The sequence below is a fragment of the Rhinoraja longicauda genome, chromosome 18, assembly GCF_053455715.1.
Source record: "Rhinoraja longicauda isolate Sanriku21f chromosome 18, sRhiLon1.1, whole genome shotgun sequence".
NCBI lineage: Eukaryota > Metazoa > Chordata > Chondrichthyes > Rajiformes > Arhynchobatidae > Rhinoraja > Rhinoraja longicauda.
Genome location: NC_135970.1, coordinates 16704114 through 16726763, shown reverse-complemented (window position 1 = coordinate 16726763; position 22650 = coordinate 16704114). Strand labels below are relative to the sequence as shown.

Genomic DNA, 22650 nt, shown 5'->3' with positions numbered 1-22650 from the left:
GTACAACTGTGGTTATTGTCTCCTGGATCTACTCGCTTTAATTTTTATAGTTATATATATTTTTTAATCCTCTTATTCTCTCTTCCCAATAGTTTATAGTTTTTTTTTTGGTATTTTTTTTCCTTTCTTCTTAATTTTTTATTTTCTCGCTTTAAAAATTTAAAAATTGAAGCTATGTAAGAACTCTGTAACAAATGTGTCTTTTATTTCTATTTGTACATATGCTTTTCAAAAATTTAAAAAATTAAATTAAAAAAATTTAAAAAAGAGAAAAAATATAAAAGTCTCAGTAATTAAACAGATTGTTCAGGAAATCCTTAATGCTCCTTAATATTTCACCCCAGAGCCCATTGAAACTTCCCATCAGGATATCCTTCCTGACCACTGCAGAATAATAAGCTGCACTTATCAAGCTGAACAGGCGACGGCATTTATTCACAAAATGCTGGGGTAACTCAGCAGGTCAGGCAGCATCTCAGGAGAGAAGGAATGGGTGACGTTTCGGGTCGAGACCCTTCTTCAGACTGAAGAGGCTGAACAGGCGAGTTCCTTCTCCAAGGTGGCGGTACTCTTCTAAACAAGGAGACTGACAATTCATCCTCAGCTAATTAAACTTACCATACAGAGACTCCTTAGAGGCAGCAATAGTTTTTTTAAAGATATGCAGCATGGCAACAAGCTCTTCAACCCACCAAGCCCACACTGACCATTAATGACCATACACTTGTTCTGTGTTATCCCATTTTCGCATCCTACACCCTGCGGACAATTTACAGAAGCCATTTAACCTACATATCTATCTGTCATCTTCTCATATTTCACAGATCTATTGGCTCTCACTGACACGATCAAGATTGGCTCACAAATGGCCTTTTTCCTTGCCTGACATGCAATGCCTCAGTGCAAGAATGGTCTTCTTTGTGTCTGGGAGCTTGTCTTTGTTTCACATGAGCAGCTGAATTCATCTCCTTCATGAGATCCCACATTATCTTTAAGTTAGAATGGGATGAAGGATAATCAAAAACACCAGAGTGTGGCAGCAACTGGTAGGAAAGAGCTTCTTACAGGCTATATTGTTGATGCAATTCTTGCCAACATATTTCATATTTTATTATTTCATATTTCAGATACAGCGTGGAAACAGGCCTTTTCGGCCCACCAAGTCCGCGCCGCCCAGCGATCCCCGCACATTAACACTATCCTACACACATTAGGGACAATTTTTACATTTACCCAATCAATTAACCTACATACCTGTACTTCTTTGGAGTGTGGGAGGAAACCGAAGATCTCGGAGAAAACCCACGCAGGTCACGGGGAGAACGTACAAACTCCTTACAGTACAGCACCCGTAGTCAGGATTGAACCTGAGTCTCCGGCACTGCATTCGCTGTAAGGCAGCAACTCTACCGTTGCGCCACCGTGCCGCCCCAACATACTAATCTGATAATCAGATTCAAGGGAATGGGCGGGTTTTTCCTGTTTGTTTGCATTAAAAATGGCTCTCATTGTTTGGTTCCAAGACCTGGGGTGAAAATTCCTCCTCTATTGCATGTGTTAAACAGATGATGTAGTGACGTTCACACTTTGCCTTTGAAATTTGTTTCCATTAAAATTGGTATTATTTGATGTTCTGAATAAATAACACAATTGCAAATGTAAAACTACATGGCCATAATAGCAGGAAGCTCCTGTCTAAATGCAGCATTCAAGATGGGCGTCATCTTATTCAGGTTCATTCGACCTCTGACTGATAAGTCGAAAGTGTAGACCCTGCTGTAGAATATTAACATCCAGCTCAGTCACAAAATCATACAACATGGAAATGGGCCCTTCAGCCCAACTTGGCTATGGCGACTACACTCGTCCCACCTACTCATGCTGAGTAAAAGTGCTAGAATTTGTTTTACATCTGCAAGAAAATGGGAAGTATTTCAAATATCTGTAAAAATGAAAATGATTCACATACCCTTCCTTGCTCTACACACTTGGTAAGCATGACAATAGCTGGTACACGTTGATCCCAAATCATTCTCCAGAAATCGCTCACTGTATTCATCAATGGTCCTTGTGCAGCGATGAACTCTTTCTTCGATTGGTATCCCTAAGAGGAAATAATTCATCAGATTAAATTATTATGATTTTAAACAATCTGTAATAAAACATGAAAAGTACTATTCAGAAACTCATGACAAAAATACAGGGGGCAACAGAAAGTTCAACTTCCTGATGCTGGGTGGCCAATTGGTATCTACCACCACAAATTACTTTCTGTAGCCGTGTCAAGGCCCACATAATCGCCACATAGAAGCCCAGGTCGGGGCCTGGCCAGGGCCGAAGTCCAGGTCGGTGGAGCAGCCGACGGAGCCCATGGCTAGGGCCTGGGTCGCAACCACCGAGGCCTGAAATGGGGCGGCGACAGCGGTTAGGCCTCGGTGGTGGCAGCGGTGAAGCCTCGCGACGACGGGGCCTCGGTGGTAGTGAAGCCTCGTGGCGGCGGCGATGCCATGGTCGAAGGGTCGATGAGAGCGTGGAGGACCGCCATAGGCAGCATGTGAGTGAGGTTAAATACAAAGAGGAAAAGAGCCGACTGCTTGCAGAGGCGTACAACGGGGGTCAACATTTTTGAAAATGTGCACACAAAATTACCCGTTTCAAGCCTCTTTTAGTGCATTTCAAAGTAAAAACTAACATTACAAAATAATGTGAACATGTCACTGCACACTAATAACATTTTGAAGTAAATTCGCACATTAATTGATAACCAGCCCAAAAAGGTGGTAATTGGCTTTTCTGCTGTGTTTTATATTTTAACCCTGTCTTAATTAATTTAGTTATACAATCTTCCACTTGCATTTAATATTTACTCATTACAGTTCCACCACTGATTTTCTGGCACTCTTGGTTCCAGAGCTTTGCTGGTTTATCCAACAGGCCAAGGAAGTCGGCTATGGGAATAGATTTGCTGGCTCCAGCTGGGCTAGAGTTTCAGGTTGCAAATTCAACCCACCGATCGGCTGTGGAAGTCCCGATGAGGTCGAGATTGGCTCCCCTGCCCAGCCTAGGTGCCACATTTTCGGGAAGACTTCCACTGTGCGGGGGATTTCTCGCGGAACCTCTAGCGACCGAATTGACAGGGCCGTGGGAGGGGGGGGGGGGGATTTCTCGCGGAACCCTAGTGTTCGTTACAAGTCGTTTTTTTTCCTTTCTTTTTTTCGATCCGATTTCTCCGTTTATTTGGCAAAGTGAAAAACGCGGAAACCATGCAAAAAGCGCGGAAAATTGATTTTAAAAACGTGGAACGGCGTGGGGGGACCGCCTTGAGGGAGGTGGGGGGAATAATGGACAATGGGGACCCGGCTGGGGGAACTGTTGGGGGGAGGGGGAAGAAAAAAAGGGTGAGCCTACGTGCTTTGTAACTTTGTCAGCACCATAAGTGGCTGCTATTTGTATACATTGTGTATGCAAGCAAAGAATCTCACTGTGCCTAGTCACATTTGACAATAAAATATTCCTATTCCTTCCTATAATTTAGCAGGTCACATCTCTAGTTCTGAACTTCAACCTTTCCTAAATGATGTTCCATTGTTTGTAGTACTTTATGAATTGATTAACCTGCACTGCTACTTTAATTTGTTCACCTAGCACCTCTATTCCATTTAGATTCATTTCCGAAGAAGTGACTTCCACACACTCCTCACCAAAAAGCATCACCAAACATAAAGGGCGGCACGGTAGCGCAGCGGTAGAGTTGCTGCTTTACAGCGAATGCAGCGCCGGAGACTCAGGTTCGATCCTGACTACGGGTGCTGCACTGTAAGGAGTTTGTACGTTCTCCCCGTGACCTGCGTGGGTTTTCTCCGAGATCTTCGTTTCCTCCCACACTCCAAAGACGTACAGGTATGTAGGTTAATTGGCTGTGTAAATGTAAAAATTGTCCCTAGTGGGTGTAGGATAGTGTTAATGTATGGGGATCGCTGGGCGGCACGGACTTGGAGGGCCAAAAAGGCCTGTTTCCGGCTGTATATATATGATATGATATGATATGATAAATATATATTGAAATTCATTTTCTGATGAAATAATTATTTCTTGTCTATGAACACCTTCGGTCACAGCCCTGCTGAATATATTTCAATTTGGTGTACTTGGAACATTATGGTAATATCTAGAGTTCAAATAATTTATAAACAGTCCCTGTTAATCTTTTTCTCCAAATGTGAATTATTACCTTCACCGTATGTTTTTCTGAATTTGTAATCAGTTTGCTCACCATTGTGTTACTTTTCCAGACCTTATACATCCTCTGATCTCAAATCATCAGTGAATTATGAACTTATCACAACTTACATCCAATTCTATACAGAATTAATTAATGTAACTCACAGGCATGAAATTAGCATTGATGTAATCACTGGATGGATCTGAAGTGACAGAGAGTTTAACTCGACTGTTATCATCTAGAAACAAATAGAAAGACAAATATATTACATGTTATAAAACATCAAAGGATATACAGCACAGATCTATAGCTGCTCAATTTGTTAATGGCATTGGCATTTTCTCAGACACTGCAGCATGATCAAGTCATCTCAGATGCAGTACTATTTTGCAATGCATACGGCTGTAGGAATTGTAACCTGCAGTTTTCTATTTTGTTTGTCAAGAATCTATTCTTCTCTCCTTAAAATATTCAGAGACTATTCAGAGACTTTGCTTCCACTACTTTCAGAGTTTCAAAGACTTAGGATCCCCAGAGAAAATATTTAACCTATTTTTTAAGCAGTGCTCTCTTGTTCTAGCTTTCCCTCCAAAAGAGGAAACATCCTCTCAACATCCACCCTTCAGGATATTATACAATTCAATCCAGCCCCTCTCCGTGCTTCTATACTTGCTTACAAGCCAAGCTTGTCCAACCTTTCCTTATAAGATAACATAGCCATTCCAAGTATTAGTCTGGTAATTCTCTGAACTGTGGTAATGCAATTAACATCCATCTATAAACATCAAGGCCAATACTGTACAAAGTAGTGCAGATGTAATCGCACAAAAACCTTTCCTGCTTTTCCCCATATCCCTGGATTCCTTTAGCCCGAAAAGCTAAATCTAACTCTCTCTTGAAAACATCCAGTGAATTGGCCTCCACTGCCTTCTGTGGCAGAGAATACCACAGATTCACAACTCTCTGGGTGAAGGTTTTACCTCATCTCAGTCCTAAATGGCCTACCTCCTATTCTTAAACTGTGACCCCTGGTTCTGGACTCCCCCAACATCAGGAACATTTTTCCTGCATCTCGCCTGTCCAATCCTTTAAGAATTTTATATGTTTCTATAAGATCCCCTCTCATCCTCCTAAATTCCAGTGAATACAAGCCCAGCCGACCCATTCTTTTATCATATGTCAGTCCCGCCATCTCAGGAATTAACCTGGTGAACGTACGCTGCACTCCCTCTATAGCAATAATGTCCTACCTCAAATCAGACAACCAAAATTGCACACAATACTCCAGGTGCGGTCTCACCAGGGCAACTACAGTAGGACCTTCTAAACTCTGAGTTACGCCAGCTTTTTGTGTCTATTCGCTGATATTGGGGATTCAACGTATAACAATATGGCAATGCTTGATGTGTAACTTTGTATTCCCAAAATTGGAATGGACATGAATTGCATCTGAGTCACAACCCTTCAATTAGTTTTTACCCTGCTGCAGGTGATACCAAAATGAACAAGCCGTAACAGACAGGGGCATGTTCTATTTTGATGGTAGGATTCCCTTTCAAAATTAACAGCTCTTGCAAAGGGCATGGTAATTCCACTCAGAAGGTTTTATGGTGGTGAAAGCAGGAGAACGAGCTGCAGGAAGATTTGGAAGGGCTGTCTCAACCAAATAAAACCAAAAACAAAGCAATGTATTCCATCATCCTAAGCCATAGTTACCCAGATTCCATTCCAAAAGGGGCAATGGCTTCAAGCATTGTTATCATTAATCTATCTGTGGCTTACAGTATGGACACAAGGGTAATATCGAGTAATGATGTGAGCAAAAATAGAAAGAGCAGAGTATGGAAAAAGATTAATTGACACATAAGGAAACATAAGTAGGTAAGGAAAATATTTCTGGCTGAGTGAGAAAAAGATGAACAGAGAGAAATGTGCAGTCAGCCAGATGCACACTCAAGATCACTTACAAGGCAAAACATTATTGTAACGATTCTTAGGCTTGTTCAAAGGTTGCTGGGAGACTTGTGTTGACTGCATTGTTCCGACTGTCTTTAGCTCCTGAAAAGGAAAGACATGAGTGCGTTTGTTTAACATATCATTATCACGTTCACAGGTTATAGGAATAGAATTAGGACATTTGGTCCATCGAGTCTACTATACCATTCAATCATGGCTGGACTCTCCTGTCAGTGGAAACATCCTTTCCACATCCACACTATCTATGCCTTTCATTATTCTGTAAGTTTCAATGAGATCCCCCCATAACCTTCTACAATCCAGCGAGTCGAGGCCCAGTGCTGTCTAACGCTCATCATATGCTAACCCACTCATTCCTGGAATCATTCTTGTAAACCTCCTTTTGACCCTCTCCAGAGCCAGTACATCTTTCCTCAGATATGGGGCCCAAACATGCTCACAGTACTACCAGCGTCTTATAGAGCCTCAGCATTGCATCTCTGTTTTTGCATTCCAGTCCTTTTGATATAAATGCGAGCATTGAATTGCAGATTACTACCAAGTCGACTTGCAAATTAACTTTTTGGGAGTCCTGCAACCGCACTCCCAAGTCCCTTTGCACCTCTGATTTCTGGATTCTCTCTCCACTTAGAAAATAATCTACGCCTTTATTTTTATTACCAAAATGCATGACTCTGCACTTTGCTACACTGAATTTCCTCAGCCATTTCTCTGCCCACTCTCTTAACCTGTCCAAGTCCTTCTGCAGTGTCCTTGCTGCCTCTACACTGCCTGCCCCTCCATCTATCTTAGCATAATCTGCAAACTTGGCCAATAAGCCTTCAATCCTCATCCAAATCATTAATATACAACGTGAAGAGAAGTGGCCCCAGCACCGACCCTTGCAGAACTCAACTAGTCACTGGCAGCCAATCTGAAAAAGTGCCTTTTATTGCAACTCTTTGCCTTCTGCCATCCAGCCAACCCAATATCCATGCTAGTATCTCCCCTTCAATACCATGGGCTCTTGTCTTCCCTAGCATCCTGACATGTGGCACCTTATCGCAAGCCTTCTGAAAATCTAGGTAAACACACAGCCTCCTCTCTGTCTGTCCTGCTGTTAACTTCCTCAAAGAACTCCAGCAGATTCGTCATACAAGATCTTCCCTTCACAAAACCATGCTGACTTTGGCCTATTTTATCGTGAACTTCCAAGTACTGCGTAGCCTCATCCATCATAATTGACTCTAAAATCTTACCAATGTCAGGCTAACCGGCCTATAGTTTCCACTCTTCTGCTTTGCTCCTTTCTTGTACAGTGGGGTGATATTTGCAATTTTCCAATCTTCAAGAACCACTCCTAACTCTAGTGATTCTTGAAATATCACAACTAATGCCTCCACAATCTCCGAGACCACCTCCTTCAGAACCCTGGGGTGCAGTCCATCCGGTCCAGGTGACTTCTCCACCCTCAGACCTTTCAGTTTTCCTTGCACCTTCTCCTTAGGAATCGCCACTTCACTAACTTCCATCCCCTGACTCTCCAGGATTGCAGGCACACTGCTGGTGTGATCCACTGCGAAGACTGATGCAAAAAAGTTATTCAATTCCTCTGCCATTTCTAGATTTCTCATTATCACTTCTCCTGCATCATTCCCCAGCAGCGTAACATCCACTCTTGCCTCTTATGTTTGGCATACACATTGTGGTCTGAAGGGGTTGTCCAATGCTGTACTGTTTCATGTTTTATGTTTCATTATGCTCCTCCAGTGCACTAGCACTAAATTGGAATGGACTCCTGATTAGGTGTCAAGGCCAAAATAGCACTTGTTACACTAGCAGTGCAGGAGTGTTGATGAGGGCCCAGAACCCGATCCCACAACATGTTAACAATGTGTTTATTTGCTCATGTTTGGAAAGTATGATTCGCAAAAGAGGAGAAACAATGATCAAGCAAACACATCGCTGACTCTGGATCTCCACCTTACTGTGCCATCCATGGCTGTCAGTCTCTTCATCCAATAAAAAGTTGGAGATGGACTTGTGAATTCTTCTGCCAATAAGTAAACTGTGGTGGGAGAGGCTATCAGGGTGGTTACATTTTATAGAAGTGGAACATTAGATAGTAACACTGTAAATACTGGGGTGCCAAAACAAGTGTTTTGATGAAAACAAGGGGAAACTTTTGATTTTGCCATAAAGATGACTTGACATAGATGTGGAAAGAATGCACTATATCAGAATGAACAGAAACACATGGATGGATTTGTAACGCACCTCATACTCTTCAGCAAATCCGCAATCAGAGTCAGCATGTTGCTTGCTGAAATATCCTTCAAAGTAATCCACATTGATGGCACTGTAAGAAATACCAATGTATAGCAAATTATTCCTCAGGACTGAGAATTTTGGATATGTCAATAATTTTATTAAGTTTTAGTCCTCCAGGTTAAAAAAAAACATTGCTAGGAAACAAAAAAAACCTGTCAGTATCCTTTATCTGTGGTTCGATTCAGTGCAGGTTAGATGCAATGTAAAGATCCCACCACCTCATTACCATCAGTAACAAACAAGTAATGTAAGAAAATAACTGCAGATGCTGGTACAAATCAAAGGTATTTATTCACAAAATGCTGGAATAACTCAGCAGGTCAGGCAGCATCTCAGGAGAGAAGAAATGGGTGATGTTTCAGGTCGAGACCCTTCTTCAGGCTGAAGAAGGGTCTCGACCCGAAACGTCACCCATTCCTTCTCTCCTGAGATGCTGCCTGACCTGTTGAATCAGTAACAAACAGATCAGTTGAGAAGCAAAGCTTCCTTTTCTTATACTTCTAAATACTTTCAGGTCAGATTAATGCAGGTTTCTGTAAATACACCCATTTACACTGAAACCAAGTGAGAGAATGAACAACCATCGCACTTTTCTGGTGCCAAGATTAAACAATCCTATTTTACCACCACTTGTATGCTTTCCACATGGTCCACACGTGAGACTGTGTGGTTTCCAGAATACCATGTTTTGACACAATATAGACAACTCCCATATCACAGCAGCGACTGCATTCCTAGAAAACGGGCTGCATTATAATTTTTTGTCAAGAAACGCAAATAGAAAAAAGTGTTTATTCATTAATATTACCCCCCCCCCCTCCCCAATGAGTTATAAATTATGCAAGGGTGAATTTCCATTACTCTAATGGATGTATCATGGGTTAACCTGTAGAGTGGTCTTCAATGTTTGCTTCAGTCAAATGCTACATTCTATGCGTGGTTATGAATTTTTACAAAGCAATTATAACCTGGATTACCTTCTCCCTTTTCCCCATCTCCCCATCAATGACCCTCTCCAAACTAACAGTTTCAAAATGGTTCTATGGTCCATTTTTCCCAAATGATTATTGCTCACAGGTGTGTTTAAATAGTATGACAGCGCAATTGAATGCAAACTATGAAAAAGTTGCCAAGTTAGAAAATTAAGACTGATACTTACTTTCTTGCTACCCTGTTGAAAAAGGGGGGGGGGGGGGGGGGGAGGGAGAAAGAGAGAGTTAATTGTTGACTAATATATTTCATTACCAGAAATAATTTAAAAATACTTTAAAGCTTGCATGCCAGGAAATTGGTGGGTGAGAGAATGCGCTAATCTCCGAGTATTGCTCTCCATTTTACCAGATTACCCTGACCATTGTCATTCTACAATGCTGCATTTTACCAACCAAGCAGCTCTAGAATTTACTGCAGCCATGTCCAAGAATTTGCTGATTCTTGATTGTGGGCAAAAAAAATAATTGTTTTGTTTGAGTTACATTGTCAATCAATATGACATTTGGAGCCTCTCATTAAAAGAATTTTAATTTTGCAAGGTTAATCCAATCATTGCATTCATACATTCTACAGATTCCCTCTATTATCAGGAGGCCTATAGATAACTCCCTACACAAGTCTTCTTTTGTTCATCAGCCAAGAAATGGAATGTTTCTACACTTAAATCTTAATCAGTGCAATTATGCACTCTCCTCTCTTACTCCACAAAAACTCCACACATGGCTTCTTTCACTGCATTGCTGTTGGATTTGAATAATTACCATATCATGTCTCGTTCTAACTCATTATTTTTGCCGAAAATTAAATCCATGGAACCTTCATCATTGTCTTACAAATTCAAGGACCACAGAACTCAAGTTAAACATTAAGTCCAGATTTACATCAACCTCGGGCATTTTCTTTTCGATTTCAAAGTTGCTCTATATGCGTAACCCCAGCCCTTGGTTTGTGTACCCAATAAAAGTTACCTCATATTTGGAATTGGAAGTTGGGTTAAATTCTTGTTGTTCGACTTTGTTCTGTGAACAGACAGGAAAAATAGGTTGATTACTGGTACATATCACAACTGGTTAGTCAAAGTTTATTGTGATTCCATTAGTATGTCTAGTTTCCACAGTGTTGCCTTATGCTCATCTTGCCTTCGAGGGCCACTGTAGTGAAATATGGCAATGGAAAGGTACTTGCTGAATAACACTGAAAGTCTATCACTATCAACTAGTATATATTATATAATACTTCATATTATCATATTGAGTGACCCTCCCTCATTCTTTTCTTTACGATCTAATTAACTTGTATTTGAATGGCTTAATTCAACTAGCTGCAAATTCCACAGGAGGCCTGCTGTACATTTATCACTCCTAGCACAAATAATGTACTGAGGATAAGTTAAAAAAATACCCCCGCCCACTCCATTTTAAATGTAGCCTCTGGTTATGCTAGCCTACTATGCTAGCCTACTATTGTTACAATAATCTTGTGTCTTCAGCATCCATAAAACAGCAAAACCATCACCTCTCAGCTTTTTTCATTACCAAAAAAGAATGCTTTTTTCTGCATTTTTTATTGGTTACAATGCCACTTTGACACCGAGACAGTAAAATATACGGCGACTGCAATGACCTATATAGTAATCCAGTTCCTTCATAATTAGGGACAAATGCTGTAATTTTATTAAATCAAAACGTCTGTTGTGCTTTATCCACTGCCAGTAGGCAATGTTTGAACAGATATTGGACAGCATTCTCTTTGGTAAGTAATTTGCCATTGTTGTAATGTGTAGGCTTTGCCTTAGAGCAACTAGTTATTGGATTGTGTAAATCACTTCCAAGATCAATAATGCTTTCCTTTCTAAGATTGACCCAGTTCAGGTACATCATTAATCAGTGCTGTAAAACTTACTACTGGAGGGGAGTGAAAGGAAATTCTAAACTAACCCCTGTCCAGTCACTGCCAAGCAGAAATTCAAAATGACACTGTTGAGCTGAAACAATTGGTTGAGTAGTAGAAGATTAGTCCTGCTGAGCTCATCCTTGTCCTGATTAGCCTTTGTTACAAATCACCACCAACGTACAAGGAGCCTGCAAGGTGTGGTGGTTGCTACTATGTTAGAAACTATTGATCTTTGTATTATACTTACTGAGATCCATTGAGGTTAATTGATTTACAGATTGGGCACATTCTGGTGGACTCGACTTGGTTCCACACCTACTCAACCACCAGACAAATTGTCTGTTACACTTTTGTATGATATGAAACTGCTTGAATCATTTATGTGGAAACTGGATTTAAATTTAATTGAGCAGACACTTCATTCTTTCTGCACAAATCTAGAGAAAGGCCTCTTTCAGATAAGTTATATTATCTGATTGAAAGTACAGATCATGGCCGATTAGACACAAATGCAACTGCCGAACAATCAAGGACATAGCTTACCGTTTCTTCCACCAAATAAGCAGTATTGCCAGGGTAATTATGACAAGTGCACCCAGGATAGTTCCAACCACAGCTCCAATAATGACACCTGCAATAGACAAGTCAAAGTCCTGAGACTTTATGGCACGGCATCTAAAAGTTAGAAAAAACTTTGTTCGAATTACAATTGCCTGTAACAACTGTGACAAGAATGTTAGAATTTGGGTTGTCTGATTTTGTATGCATGTAATAATAGAAATAAAAATGAATTAATTTAATCGTTCCTTTGTTTAAATTACAGGTCCACTACCAATTTTCTAACAACTCTCGGCCCTTCACCTCCTTTAATCCAGATAAAATTACAATACACTTGAAAGCCTCCAAAAATGTGGTGCCCAAGCCGGATGAGGCAGCCGATCTCAACTTCATTGTAACTTCCGCGGCTGATCGGCGGGTTGAATTTGCCCCCTGTGGCTGTGGCTCTGGAACACTGGCCCAGCTGGAGTTGGCAGATCCCAGGCCAACTTTGTGAGCTGGTATCTCAAGCCCTCAGCGGCCTAGGCAGACCATTCGACTCCTCTCGAAGGCAGTGACCTCTGTTGGGCCCGCAAAATGGATAATCTAGAAAACGTCTGGAACCAAGGGTCCCGGAACAATCACTGTTGGATCTGCGCATAATTTCAAGAAGGGAACTGCATTGTGAATTATTACCAAGACATTGATTATTCAGTGTCTGATCCTTGAAACATGGGTTAAAACTGAGCCCAGACTGATTTGGTGAAAACTCTCTCTCATTGCTAGATGTAGAATCATTGAACAATTAAGCTTATGCAGTACAAATTAATGAATCTTTAATATACTTTGAGTCACTTAACACTCCACAAGAACCTGAAGAGATGGATGGGGAAGTGAAAATTAAAAATAAGTCACTTGAAAGCAACAACTGGTTTTCCTCCAAACCTGGGATCCGAAGAAGCAAACGATGGCTCTTGAGACGAGTAATACTGGGGAGTAAGGGAACGCTAAGAGGCTTACAACATAGAAAAAAGGAAATGCAGCAAAAAAGGGCAAATAACTTCAGTAAAATCTCCAACAATGCAGGAAATAAATCTTAATTCATATAAACCTGGATCTTGCTTCAAATTAATTATCCGTGAATATTCATATGTTGAATACAAGGATTTGTTTGTATCAATTTTCTTCTCCTCGTTATATTCTATTCTTGTAAATCCAGCCAAACTAAATCTGAAATAAAGCACAGAGCAAAGCGTGTGAGAGAAAACACTGCCATCTGGAGATTGAAGATTGTTTACTGGAATTCTGCACAGTTCAAATTCAATAGCTTCGGAAGAATATTTTTGTTGCATTTGGGCTAACAACTTTCAAGACAGCGAGAGATTCATTGTTAGGGGTAACAATAACAGTGAGTTTACTCAACAGGCATCATATGTCACACGAAGTCGCCTAAATTATTTATTTATTAAAAGACCGGAGAGATTGAAGGATGAATGAAGAATTCCATGGTTCATAAATCATATCACATTGCATATCATATAGCAGAGTTATTTTCATAAAGCCACTTAAGATGTACGATCATAACAGAACTTACCGATAACCGGTCAAAGGAGTTAGTTCCTGGTTAATATAGCCCATACTTTGAATATTATCTCCTACATTGATGGAGATGGGATCTGTCTGAGCATCTACTCTGGTGTTTTGAGGAACAGCTTGCAATTCTATCACTTGTGTCACGTAGGTAAATATACCAGGGCTAAATGCCGTTGCCAGATCTTTGGCATTAGGAGCATTTTCTGCAAAACATAATAACAATCTTAAGAACATAAAGCATAGACTGAGCTAAGAACACCTCATCCATCAATTTGATTCCTTTCGTTCATCACCTATACAATTCCCTTCATATCAACTTTATTTAACTAACCAAACCTTCTAAATACTTCAATAGAATTGTTTTTTTCCTTGCCTCTGCAATCAAGAGGCATACAATGTCATTATTACAAAACATGAAAATGCTCAGCTTAATATTTTCCATAGTTACAATTACTCAAGAGTGATAACCCACAAGTTATTTAATCTTTTGGTTTTAAATAAATATGATCTACTTTGGACCTTTTTCACAACCAAACTAACAACTGCAATCAAAAATACTCTCAGCACAATTGGAAATTTAAACATACAGTTGATCAGAGTCACAGAATCAAACAGAATGGAAATAGGCACTTTGCCCCAACATATCCACGCCAACTAAGAGGTCACATCCAAGCTGGTCCCAAGTACTCATCCGTGTGCAGCCCATAATCCTCTTTGCCTTTCTTACCCATGCACCTGTCAAAACTTTTTAAATGTTGTTATTGTGGCAGCCTCAACAACCTCATCTGGCAACTCATTCCACATACCCATTATTCTTGGTGTGAAAAAGCTGCCCCCTCAGGATCCTATTAAATCATCCCCCACTCACCTTAAACCTATGCCCTCTATTTCTTGATTTCCACCACCCTGGGAAAAGAGTTTGTGTATTCATCCTATCTATTCCCCTCATGAAGTTATACACCTTCATAGGATCACTGCTCACCCTTCTTCACTCCAAGGAATGAAGTAGTAGCCTGCCCAGAATGGATCGACTGGGCTTATATTCACTGGAATCTAGAAGGATAAGAGGGGATCTTATACAAATTTTTTAAGGGATTGTACAGGCTAGATGCAGGAAGAATGTTCCCGATGTTGGGGGAGTCCAGAACCAGGGGCACAATTTAAGAATAAGGGGTAGGCCATTTCAGACTGAGATGAGAAAAAACTTTTTCACCCAGACAGTTGTGAATCTGGGGAATTCTCTGCCACAGAAGGCAGTGGAGGGCAATTCACTGGATGTTTTCAAGACAGCGATATAGCTCTTAGGGCTAACGGAATCAAGGGATATGGGGAGAAAGCAGGAATGGCGTAGGCCATGATCATATTGAATGGCGGTGCCTGTTTGAAGGGCCTATCCTGCACCTATTTTCAATGTTTCTAATGTGCCCAACCTCTCCCTGTAGCTCAGACCCTCGAGTCTAGGCAACATCCTTGTACATCTAGGCAACATCCTTGTACATCTTCTCTGTCCACTCTCCAGCTAAACCTGTCCCTCTTGTACAGGTCTCCTCTGCCCCTACAGGCATCATCTTTGAGAGGTTGGGTGTTATTTTTATGATAACATAACTCATACATGGCACCATAAAACAAACCAGTGTGGTTTAAACCAATTACATTACAGGCGGCAGCACAAAATTTATATAATTATGGATAAGATAGATAGAATCTTTTCTCAAGTGCAAGGGAGTCTCGAACTAGAGGGCATACATTTAAGGAGGGCATAACTTTTAAAGGAGTTTTTCAGAGATGGTGAATATCTGAAATGAGTTGTCAGAGGAGGTGGTGGAGGTAGATGTAATTGCAATACTTCGAAGTGATATGGACAGCTGCTTGAATTGGAGAAGCGGACAAATAGGATTAATGTTAATAAACATCGCAGTTGGCATGGACGGAGTGGCCCAAAGTGCCCATTTCTTTGTTGTACGATTCTATGACATGTAGTTACATCAATCACAGTTTATTTCTAAGTAATTGCATTATGAATAATTACATTATGAGCCTACAGATCATTTTCAGTGTTCAGTAAAGTAGGCAAATACTATTTCAATATTACTTCAATATTAGTCAATAGACCAAACAAGGCATCTGTAATGTTCAACTACTTGTTGACCCATCTGCATTGATGTCAATTTTCATCCCTGAAGAACGTAGCAATGGTACCCAATTAATTTGTGCCAGTAAAACTAAAATTTACCCTTCAGCTGGAAAATGAATGAATAAGTTTATTGGCCAAATATGCATATACAAGGAATGTGCCTTGGTGCTCGCTCACAAATAACAACACAAACATACAGTTAACAATTAAGAATAAAGCATAAACACATCAAAACAATAAGGATACACCATTACGGTCTAAACATGTAGGTGAAAATAAACCAGAGCAAAAAAAAGACTACAGACTTTGGTTATTGAGTAGAACGATCACTCGTGGAAAAAAAGTTGTTTTTATGTCTGGCTGTGGCTACTTTGACAGTCCGGAGTCGCCTTCCAGAGGGAAGTGCTTCAAAGAGTTTGTGGCCAGGGTGAGAGGGGTCAGAGATGATCTTGCCCACTCGCTTCCTGGCCCTTGCAGTGTACAGTTCGTTAATGGGGGGAAGGTTGCAGCCAACAACCTTCTCAGCTGTGCGAACAATCCGTTGCAGCCTCTGGATATTGTGCTTGGTGGATGAGCCAAACCAGACCATGATGTAGAAGGTGAGGACAGATTCAATGATAGCAATGATTTAGAATTGGACCATCATTGCCTGTGGCAGATTGTGTTTCCTCAGTTGCCGCAGATAGTACATCCTCTGTTGGGCCTTTTTGACTGTGGGGTCGATATAATTGCAATACTTCGAAGGGATATGGACAGCTGCTTGAAATGGAGAAGCATAGAGAGATATACAATGCGGACAAATAGGATTAGTGTTAATAAACATCGCAGATGGCGTGGACGGAGTGGCCCGAAGTGCCCATTTCTCTGTTGTACGAATCTATGACATGTAGTTACATCATGTCCAGCATATCTGTCAAACACCAGCAACCAACAAAGACCAGCATATCTGTCAAAAGTTTGGTCAGGTTTAGCTCCAATCTTCCTGGTTCCTGCACTGTTCAGGCACAATCAGGGTATTCTCTAAATGTTTGGCAATCTATTTTACAAACTAAAAGATCTAATCACTTGCTGAGGATTGGTAGCCAGTCTAAGATAAAAATAAAATAAATTCTGGGCCACGGGTATTTTTGCCTTCTGGTGCAGTATGTGCTGCAAATCGTTTGCCAAGATGATCACTGAGTAATTATTAATCTCCTCAGGAAAAGGATGATAAAGATTAAAAACTAAGTACTTACCACTTTCATCTTTTGTAACAATCACTGCAACTGTCAAAATTGGACCGCTGGTAGAATTAAATGCTTCTCTTCTGATACTGAACCGCACTGAATTGTGAGTGACATCAAGATTTAGTAATTCTAATTTATTAAGAGGTTGCGGAGGAACTGGAAATGAATTGGATATTGTCAAATAACACAACATTACACTGAATGTATTGTGTACATGATTAACAAGAGGAGGGATTTTAGAATATACAAACTTTTTAGAACTTACAAACAAAAAACATTGCTTCTTATTAATGGATTGCGCTCATTATTCTTTGTTCTCCATATCCTTCCTTTATTTTCACCAGTAAAAACATCCCAAATTGTTTTTTAATGTCAATTACTTTACCCGACAGCCTATTTCAAAGCCCTCATTACTCTGTGGGTAAAGTTTCTGTTGCCTTTCTTTCTTGCTCCTATTTATTGAAGATGGATTCATTGCATTTGATGGATGTGGCATAAATACTTTTATACAACTCTATTAGTGCACCTTAGAGAGAATCTCAAATGAGTGCTATCAGAGACAATGTTGTCTGATTTATCATTGGAAGCCGTGAGATTATTCATTATACCCTCTGATCACCTGACCTACCCTTCAGCTGGATTGGTTACCTTCATCTGCCAAAGCCTTAGCAAAATGTTGCTTTGATCTTCCTGAATTCAACACAGTTCTACCACATGGAGAATGCTAAGTTTGGTGATCAATGTTCTGGCCATGAACACGGCATGCAAAGTTTCAGACTTAAAATCACTTGCAACTTTTGTATAATTGCCTCTGAATTTTAGCTACAAAGATAGGTTGGGCAGACTTGGATTGTTTTCTCTTGAATGCTGGAGGTTGAGGGGAGACCCGATAGAGGCATTTAAAATTGTGAGGCGCACAGATAGCAATGCGCCTAGAACGCACTGTCAGTAGTAGCAGCTGAGGCAGATGTGATAGTGGCATTTAAGAGCCTTTTGGACAGGGACATGATATGCAGGGAATGGAAGGATATGGATCATGTGCAGGCAGATAAGAGTTGGTCTTGGCATCATGTTCAGCACAAAATTGTGGACTGATGGTCCTATTCCTGCTTGTATTGTTCTATGTCTGCTGATCTCTGGGATTGAATAGGTATTTAACATCCCAGTTTAGTTTAGTTTATTATTGTCACATATACCAAGATCTGCACAAAAAGCTTTTGTTGCATGCTATCCAGTCAAACACTATACATGATTACTCACAAAATGCTGGAGTAACTCAGCAGGTCAGGCAGCATCTCAGGAGAGAAGGAATGGGTGACATTTAGGGTCGAGACCCTTCTTGTCACCCATTCCTTCTCTCCTGAGATGCTGCCTGATCTGCTGAGTTACTCCAGCATTTTGTAAATAAATACCTTCGATTTGTACCAGCATCTGCAGTTATTTTCTTTTACTATACATGATTACAATCAAGCTGTCCACATTGTACAGATAAAGGATAAAGAGTACACCATTTATTGTAAGATAAAGTTTGATTGAAGATAGTTCAAAGTTCTCCAATGAGGTAGATGGAAGGCCAGGACTGCACTCTAGCTGTTGAGAGGACAGTTCAGTTACCCGATAACAACTGGTAAGCACCTGTCCCTGAATCTGGAGATATGCGTTTTCAAACCTGTACCTCTTGCCCGAGGGGAGAGGGCAGAAGAGGGTGTGACTGGGGCAAGAGTGGTTCCTGATTATGCTGGTGAGGTAGTGTGAAGTACAGATGGAATCAATGGAGTATTCAACCAGAGCCAAGGTAATATTTCTCCCTGAATTATTTATTTGTTGTTTTCTCTTTTGTTGTTGCATTCATACTTTGTTCTTTCATTTATAGTGAGATGTGGATTTACAGAATTAGGCACTTAGTAGGAAGGGAACAAGGAAAATTACCCATAAAAATCCCCCCACAAAAGTGCTTGAAGTCAGGGAGACATATTACCATGAGAATGCAGGGATATCCAAATGGTGGGAAAGTCAGATAGGAGTGAAGTAAAAAGCAAACTAAAATAATGAAAATGCAACAATAATCAAAATAGTAAATTTAAGGGACTATAAATGGGTTTGATTCAGATCCACTGGAAATAAAAAGTGGCACGTGAGCAGCAAATAAGAAATAGGTGCCCTTCAATGGACAAATTAATTCAAAAGAAGATGAAATAGTATAAAAGCAGAGCATCCTGAAATACATTAATTCAAAGGAAAATGAAATAGTATCAAACCAGGGCATCCTGAATGATACAGAAACCAACGTTACAATGTAACAATAAGAAAAGGAGGCATCATAAGTGTCCCATTCATAAAATAGCGCAGATTTAAAGTGCCCAGAAGTGAGAGGAAATAAATGACACATGTTGTTTTTGGATAAAATGAAAGGATTGTAAAGGAAAATATAGATTGCATTACGGTTCAAAGAGGAAACCTTTGCAAATAGAGTTTGTAGCTATATTATTAAATAATTACTGAGTTCTTCACAAAGAAACAATGTCATGTGAAAGGATAAATATCAAGAGATGCAGGAAAAAATAGCGAAGGAGAGGTATTTAAAAGACTAGCAATGTACAATATATATGAGTCACTTGGTCCAGGAAAAAAAAGTAAAAATATTTGCTCCTTATTCTGAAGATGGGTCTTTGACCCAAAACATGAATACTCTTCACAGGTACTGGCTGATCTGTTGAATATTTCCAGCACTTACTAATATTATTTCAAATTTCTCGCACCCGCTATCTTCATGCTTTTAAACAAAATATGACAGAAATTGGTTTTAAAAGAAAATAACAAGTCAAATGCATATTCTGTATGATTCAGGGAAGTCTTCTTACCATAATATTTTTGAACCACACCCATTCATTCCCCTTGGACAGAGTGAGAGAGTTCACTTACGTGTAATGCCAGATGTACAGTCTATACTGACTGGTGTACTTGGGGAGCCACATGACAAGGTGGTGATGCTGACAATATAGTTTGTAGAGTATTCAACATTGCTCAGGTTGTATTGATGCTTTCTATTTGAAATACACGCTGCACTGGTTCCATTTATTACAACGTCAAAGTTCTGTTTTGCTTGGAGTGTAAAGCCGGTGTTCAGTCCACTTGGGCATGCCCACGTCAGATTAAGCACAGGCTTGCGGTTCACACCTTTACAGCTCAGAGAAGAAGAATTAATTGCAGCTGCATCTACAAGAAACAAAAACTCGCATTGGTATAATAAAGAAAATCTTGACCTACTGATTTCATGACTTGTGGAAATAAAATTATGATCCAACTCCCGCACTCCAACATTCTTCTTTTCCTCTTCGGAAGAAATTATTTGCTTAAGTATCAGCTAAGGTATTAACTGTTTTTCAATTAATTGCCTAGATCTGTATGCATCCACCTAACTAATAAGACTTGGCAATCTGTTCAACCACAGGGAAACATTGAATTGTGGCTCATTGATACTTTGCTGGACGATCAATGTTAGCAAACATGATTGTTTTTTTCTTTTCTCTGGCCTAGAGACTCCAAGATTAGTAGTAGCATCTGCTTGGGTCTGAGTTTACCTTCAATGAAAGTGAGTAAGACAGGGAAAAAAAAGATTTTCTCCAGAACCTGTTTATTTGGTGTTTTGTCTCTCGACTTCTAGTATCAATTTAGGTTATTGAGCTAATTAGTAAAAATAAAAAATGACCGTTCATTTATATAAATAGATGACCAATTAGCTGAGACAAAAGGGTATTTTCCTGGGTAATAGTTTTCAGTGGGGTCTTATGGGCATGATTTACACCATCTTAATCCACAATCTGAAACTAGGAATCACAACATCCATGCAATTTAGGAAATTTGCAAAGTTGTGGTAAATGTCAGGGATGGACAAGATAAACTCTAGGAGGTCTTCAGAAAACGTTTGATTTGGGCAGTCAAATATGAAATTCAATGTTTCATGTCGCATTAAATTGAAACAGGAAGGAGAAACTACTTAAAATGGGGTACAAACAGGACACACTAATGGATAAAATTATGGGAAAGCCTGGTTAACAATCGAACTGAAGCAATTACGACAATGTTTGGTGATGGAATAACGCAAAACAAATACTGGACTGTATTGCTCGGTCAACAATGAGTTCCGACTTATTTTTCCTCTCCTTAGTTCACAAAATGAGATAAACCATAGTCTCCAGTTTCCTACAGTACAAATAAGCAGTGGCAGGGACATGAGGTCATTCTTTCAAATATCCAGCATAAGCACAACAGGCCAATTGGCCTCCTCTGTACATTGCCATTCTAACATAACATTAGAACATGAGAAGAATTATCTGACAAACTGATGAAACCACAATTAGGGACTGACATGCCACTGTTCAATAGATCAGAAATCGCAATGGATTGGTACTTGGCTTTCCAGATGCTGCTTAGTATGCTCTTTTTCGTGCACCTGGTCCCCAGTTCCCATGAGGACACTGCAGCCCTAATTCCCACACTTCATTTCAACACACCTGGTTCTGTTTCTCACACTTCCTTGAAACTCACTGGCGCCCCGTTTCTGTGCTTTCTTGAACCTTACTGGGTTCACTTGAAAATTACATTGGAGTTTTAATTGGAAATCCATTCAAAAGATAGGGAAATCTGCCAGTCCGGCACCACCCAAGGGTGTCAGATTAATCAGATTTTACTGTAACTGAGGCTGTAATGCTCACCTGTGCACTGGGACAAACTGACGGGATTACTTTGGGTGCCATCGGCTGCCAGGGTGATGATGGTGAATGTGAAATTATCTCCTGAGTTTAGGCCATCAACAAGTAGGTTTTCATCACTGACCACTTGACCGGAAGATGTTTCTCCATTTGTTTGCACCATGTAATTGTATTCACTCTGGTACCCAGCTGGCTGATCCCAGGTTAGATTTATTGAGGTGCTGTTTGTTTCAGAAACACGAAAATTCTTGACAGGATTTGGTTCTGGAAATAAAAGTTCACGTTAAGATCATTACAATTTTTTTGCTCGCTTGTCTAATTTTGCTTCACTCAGTTGAAGAAAGTGACTCAGTTGTCAGCTCCTTAGTATTGGTCAATAATGCTGCTCCTAATGTTCTGCCAATGGGTTCTCAGGTGGTTGCAATTTGGAAATTGAGTAGTGTTACCTTTTCTATCTGTAGCATAGAATATCCCTGACAGCATTCTCAGAGTTGGACACTCTTTGGTGGTCAGTTAAGAATATATTACTGTGGGAAATTTTGGGATAAACCTATGAAATAATACAATTAATTGGGATATTAAAATGCACAATATTATTTGAATTTTATTTATTTCAAGATGACCTATGACAACTTGCGTTCATTTATGTATGACGAAAACCAAAAAGGGTCCAACAAGATTTTTTCCTCAGTGAGAAACACTTCTCCCAGAATCAAAATAAAATTAATTACTCAACTGCTATTTAGGAAACAAGGACATTTTTGCAAAATCAAAGCCAAGGACAAGTGAACAAATCCACAACAGACCCAACCTCGTCATCAGACTGTTGCAGTTGTGGTCTGGTGGACTGATCTCTACCTTGTAAAGGCTAGTCGGCAGCTTTCAGACACCTCCTCACACCCACCCCTAGACCACAAACTCAGCCAAAGAACAGCAGGCCACTGTCTCCCATACCAATGCTGATGGTAGTCTTCCTTTCAGGAACATCACTTCAGGAGATCTTCCTTTCGCAGCCTCCAACCCGATAGTTCTGCAAACCTGCTCTGCCCATTT

The 22650-nt window shown here is 40.1% G+C and overlaps 1 protein-coding gene across 1 annotated transcript in view; it reads right to left on the bottom strand.

The window, feature by feature from the left end:
* The window catches only part of ptprja (protein tyrosine phosphatase receptor type Ja), a 187452-nt gene that overhangs the window by 22034 nt on the left and 142768 nt on the right, over positions 1-22650 (bottom strand). The window contains exons 18-28 of the mRNA XM_078414890.1: positions 21601-21861; positions 19808-20101; positions 16895-17041; positions 13527-13728; positions 13044-13162; positions 11939-12026; positions 10471-10521; positions 8456-8537; positions 6190-6280; positions 4387-4460; positions 1970-2104 (exon numbers count right to left, since the gene is read on the bottom strand). Coding sequence (XP_078271016.1) covers positions 1970-2104; positions 4387-4460; positions 6190-6280; positions 8456-8537; positions 10471-10521; positions 11939-12026; positions 13044-13162; positions 13527-13728; positions 16895-17041; positions 19808-20101; positions 21601-21861 — 1544 coding nt within the window. The remainder of the gene's footprint in view (positions 1-1969; positions 2105-4386; positions 4461-6189; positions 6281-8455; positions 8538-10470; positions 10522-11938; positions 12027-13043; positions 13163-13526; positions 13729-16894; positions 17042-19807; positions 20102-21600; positions 21862-22650) is intronic.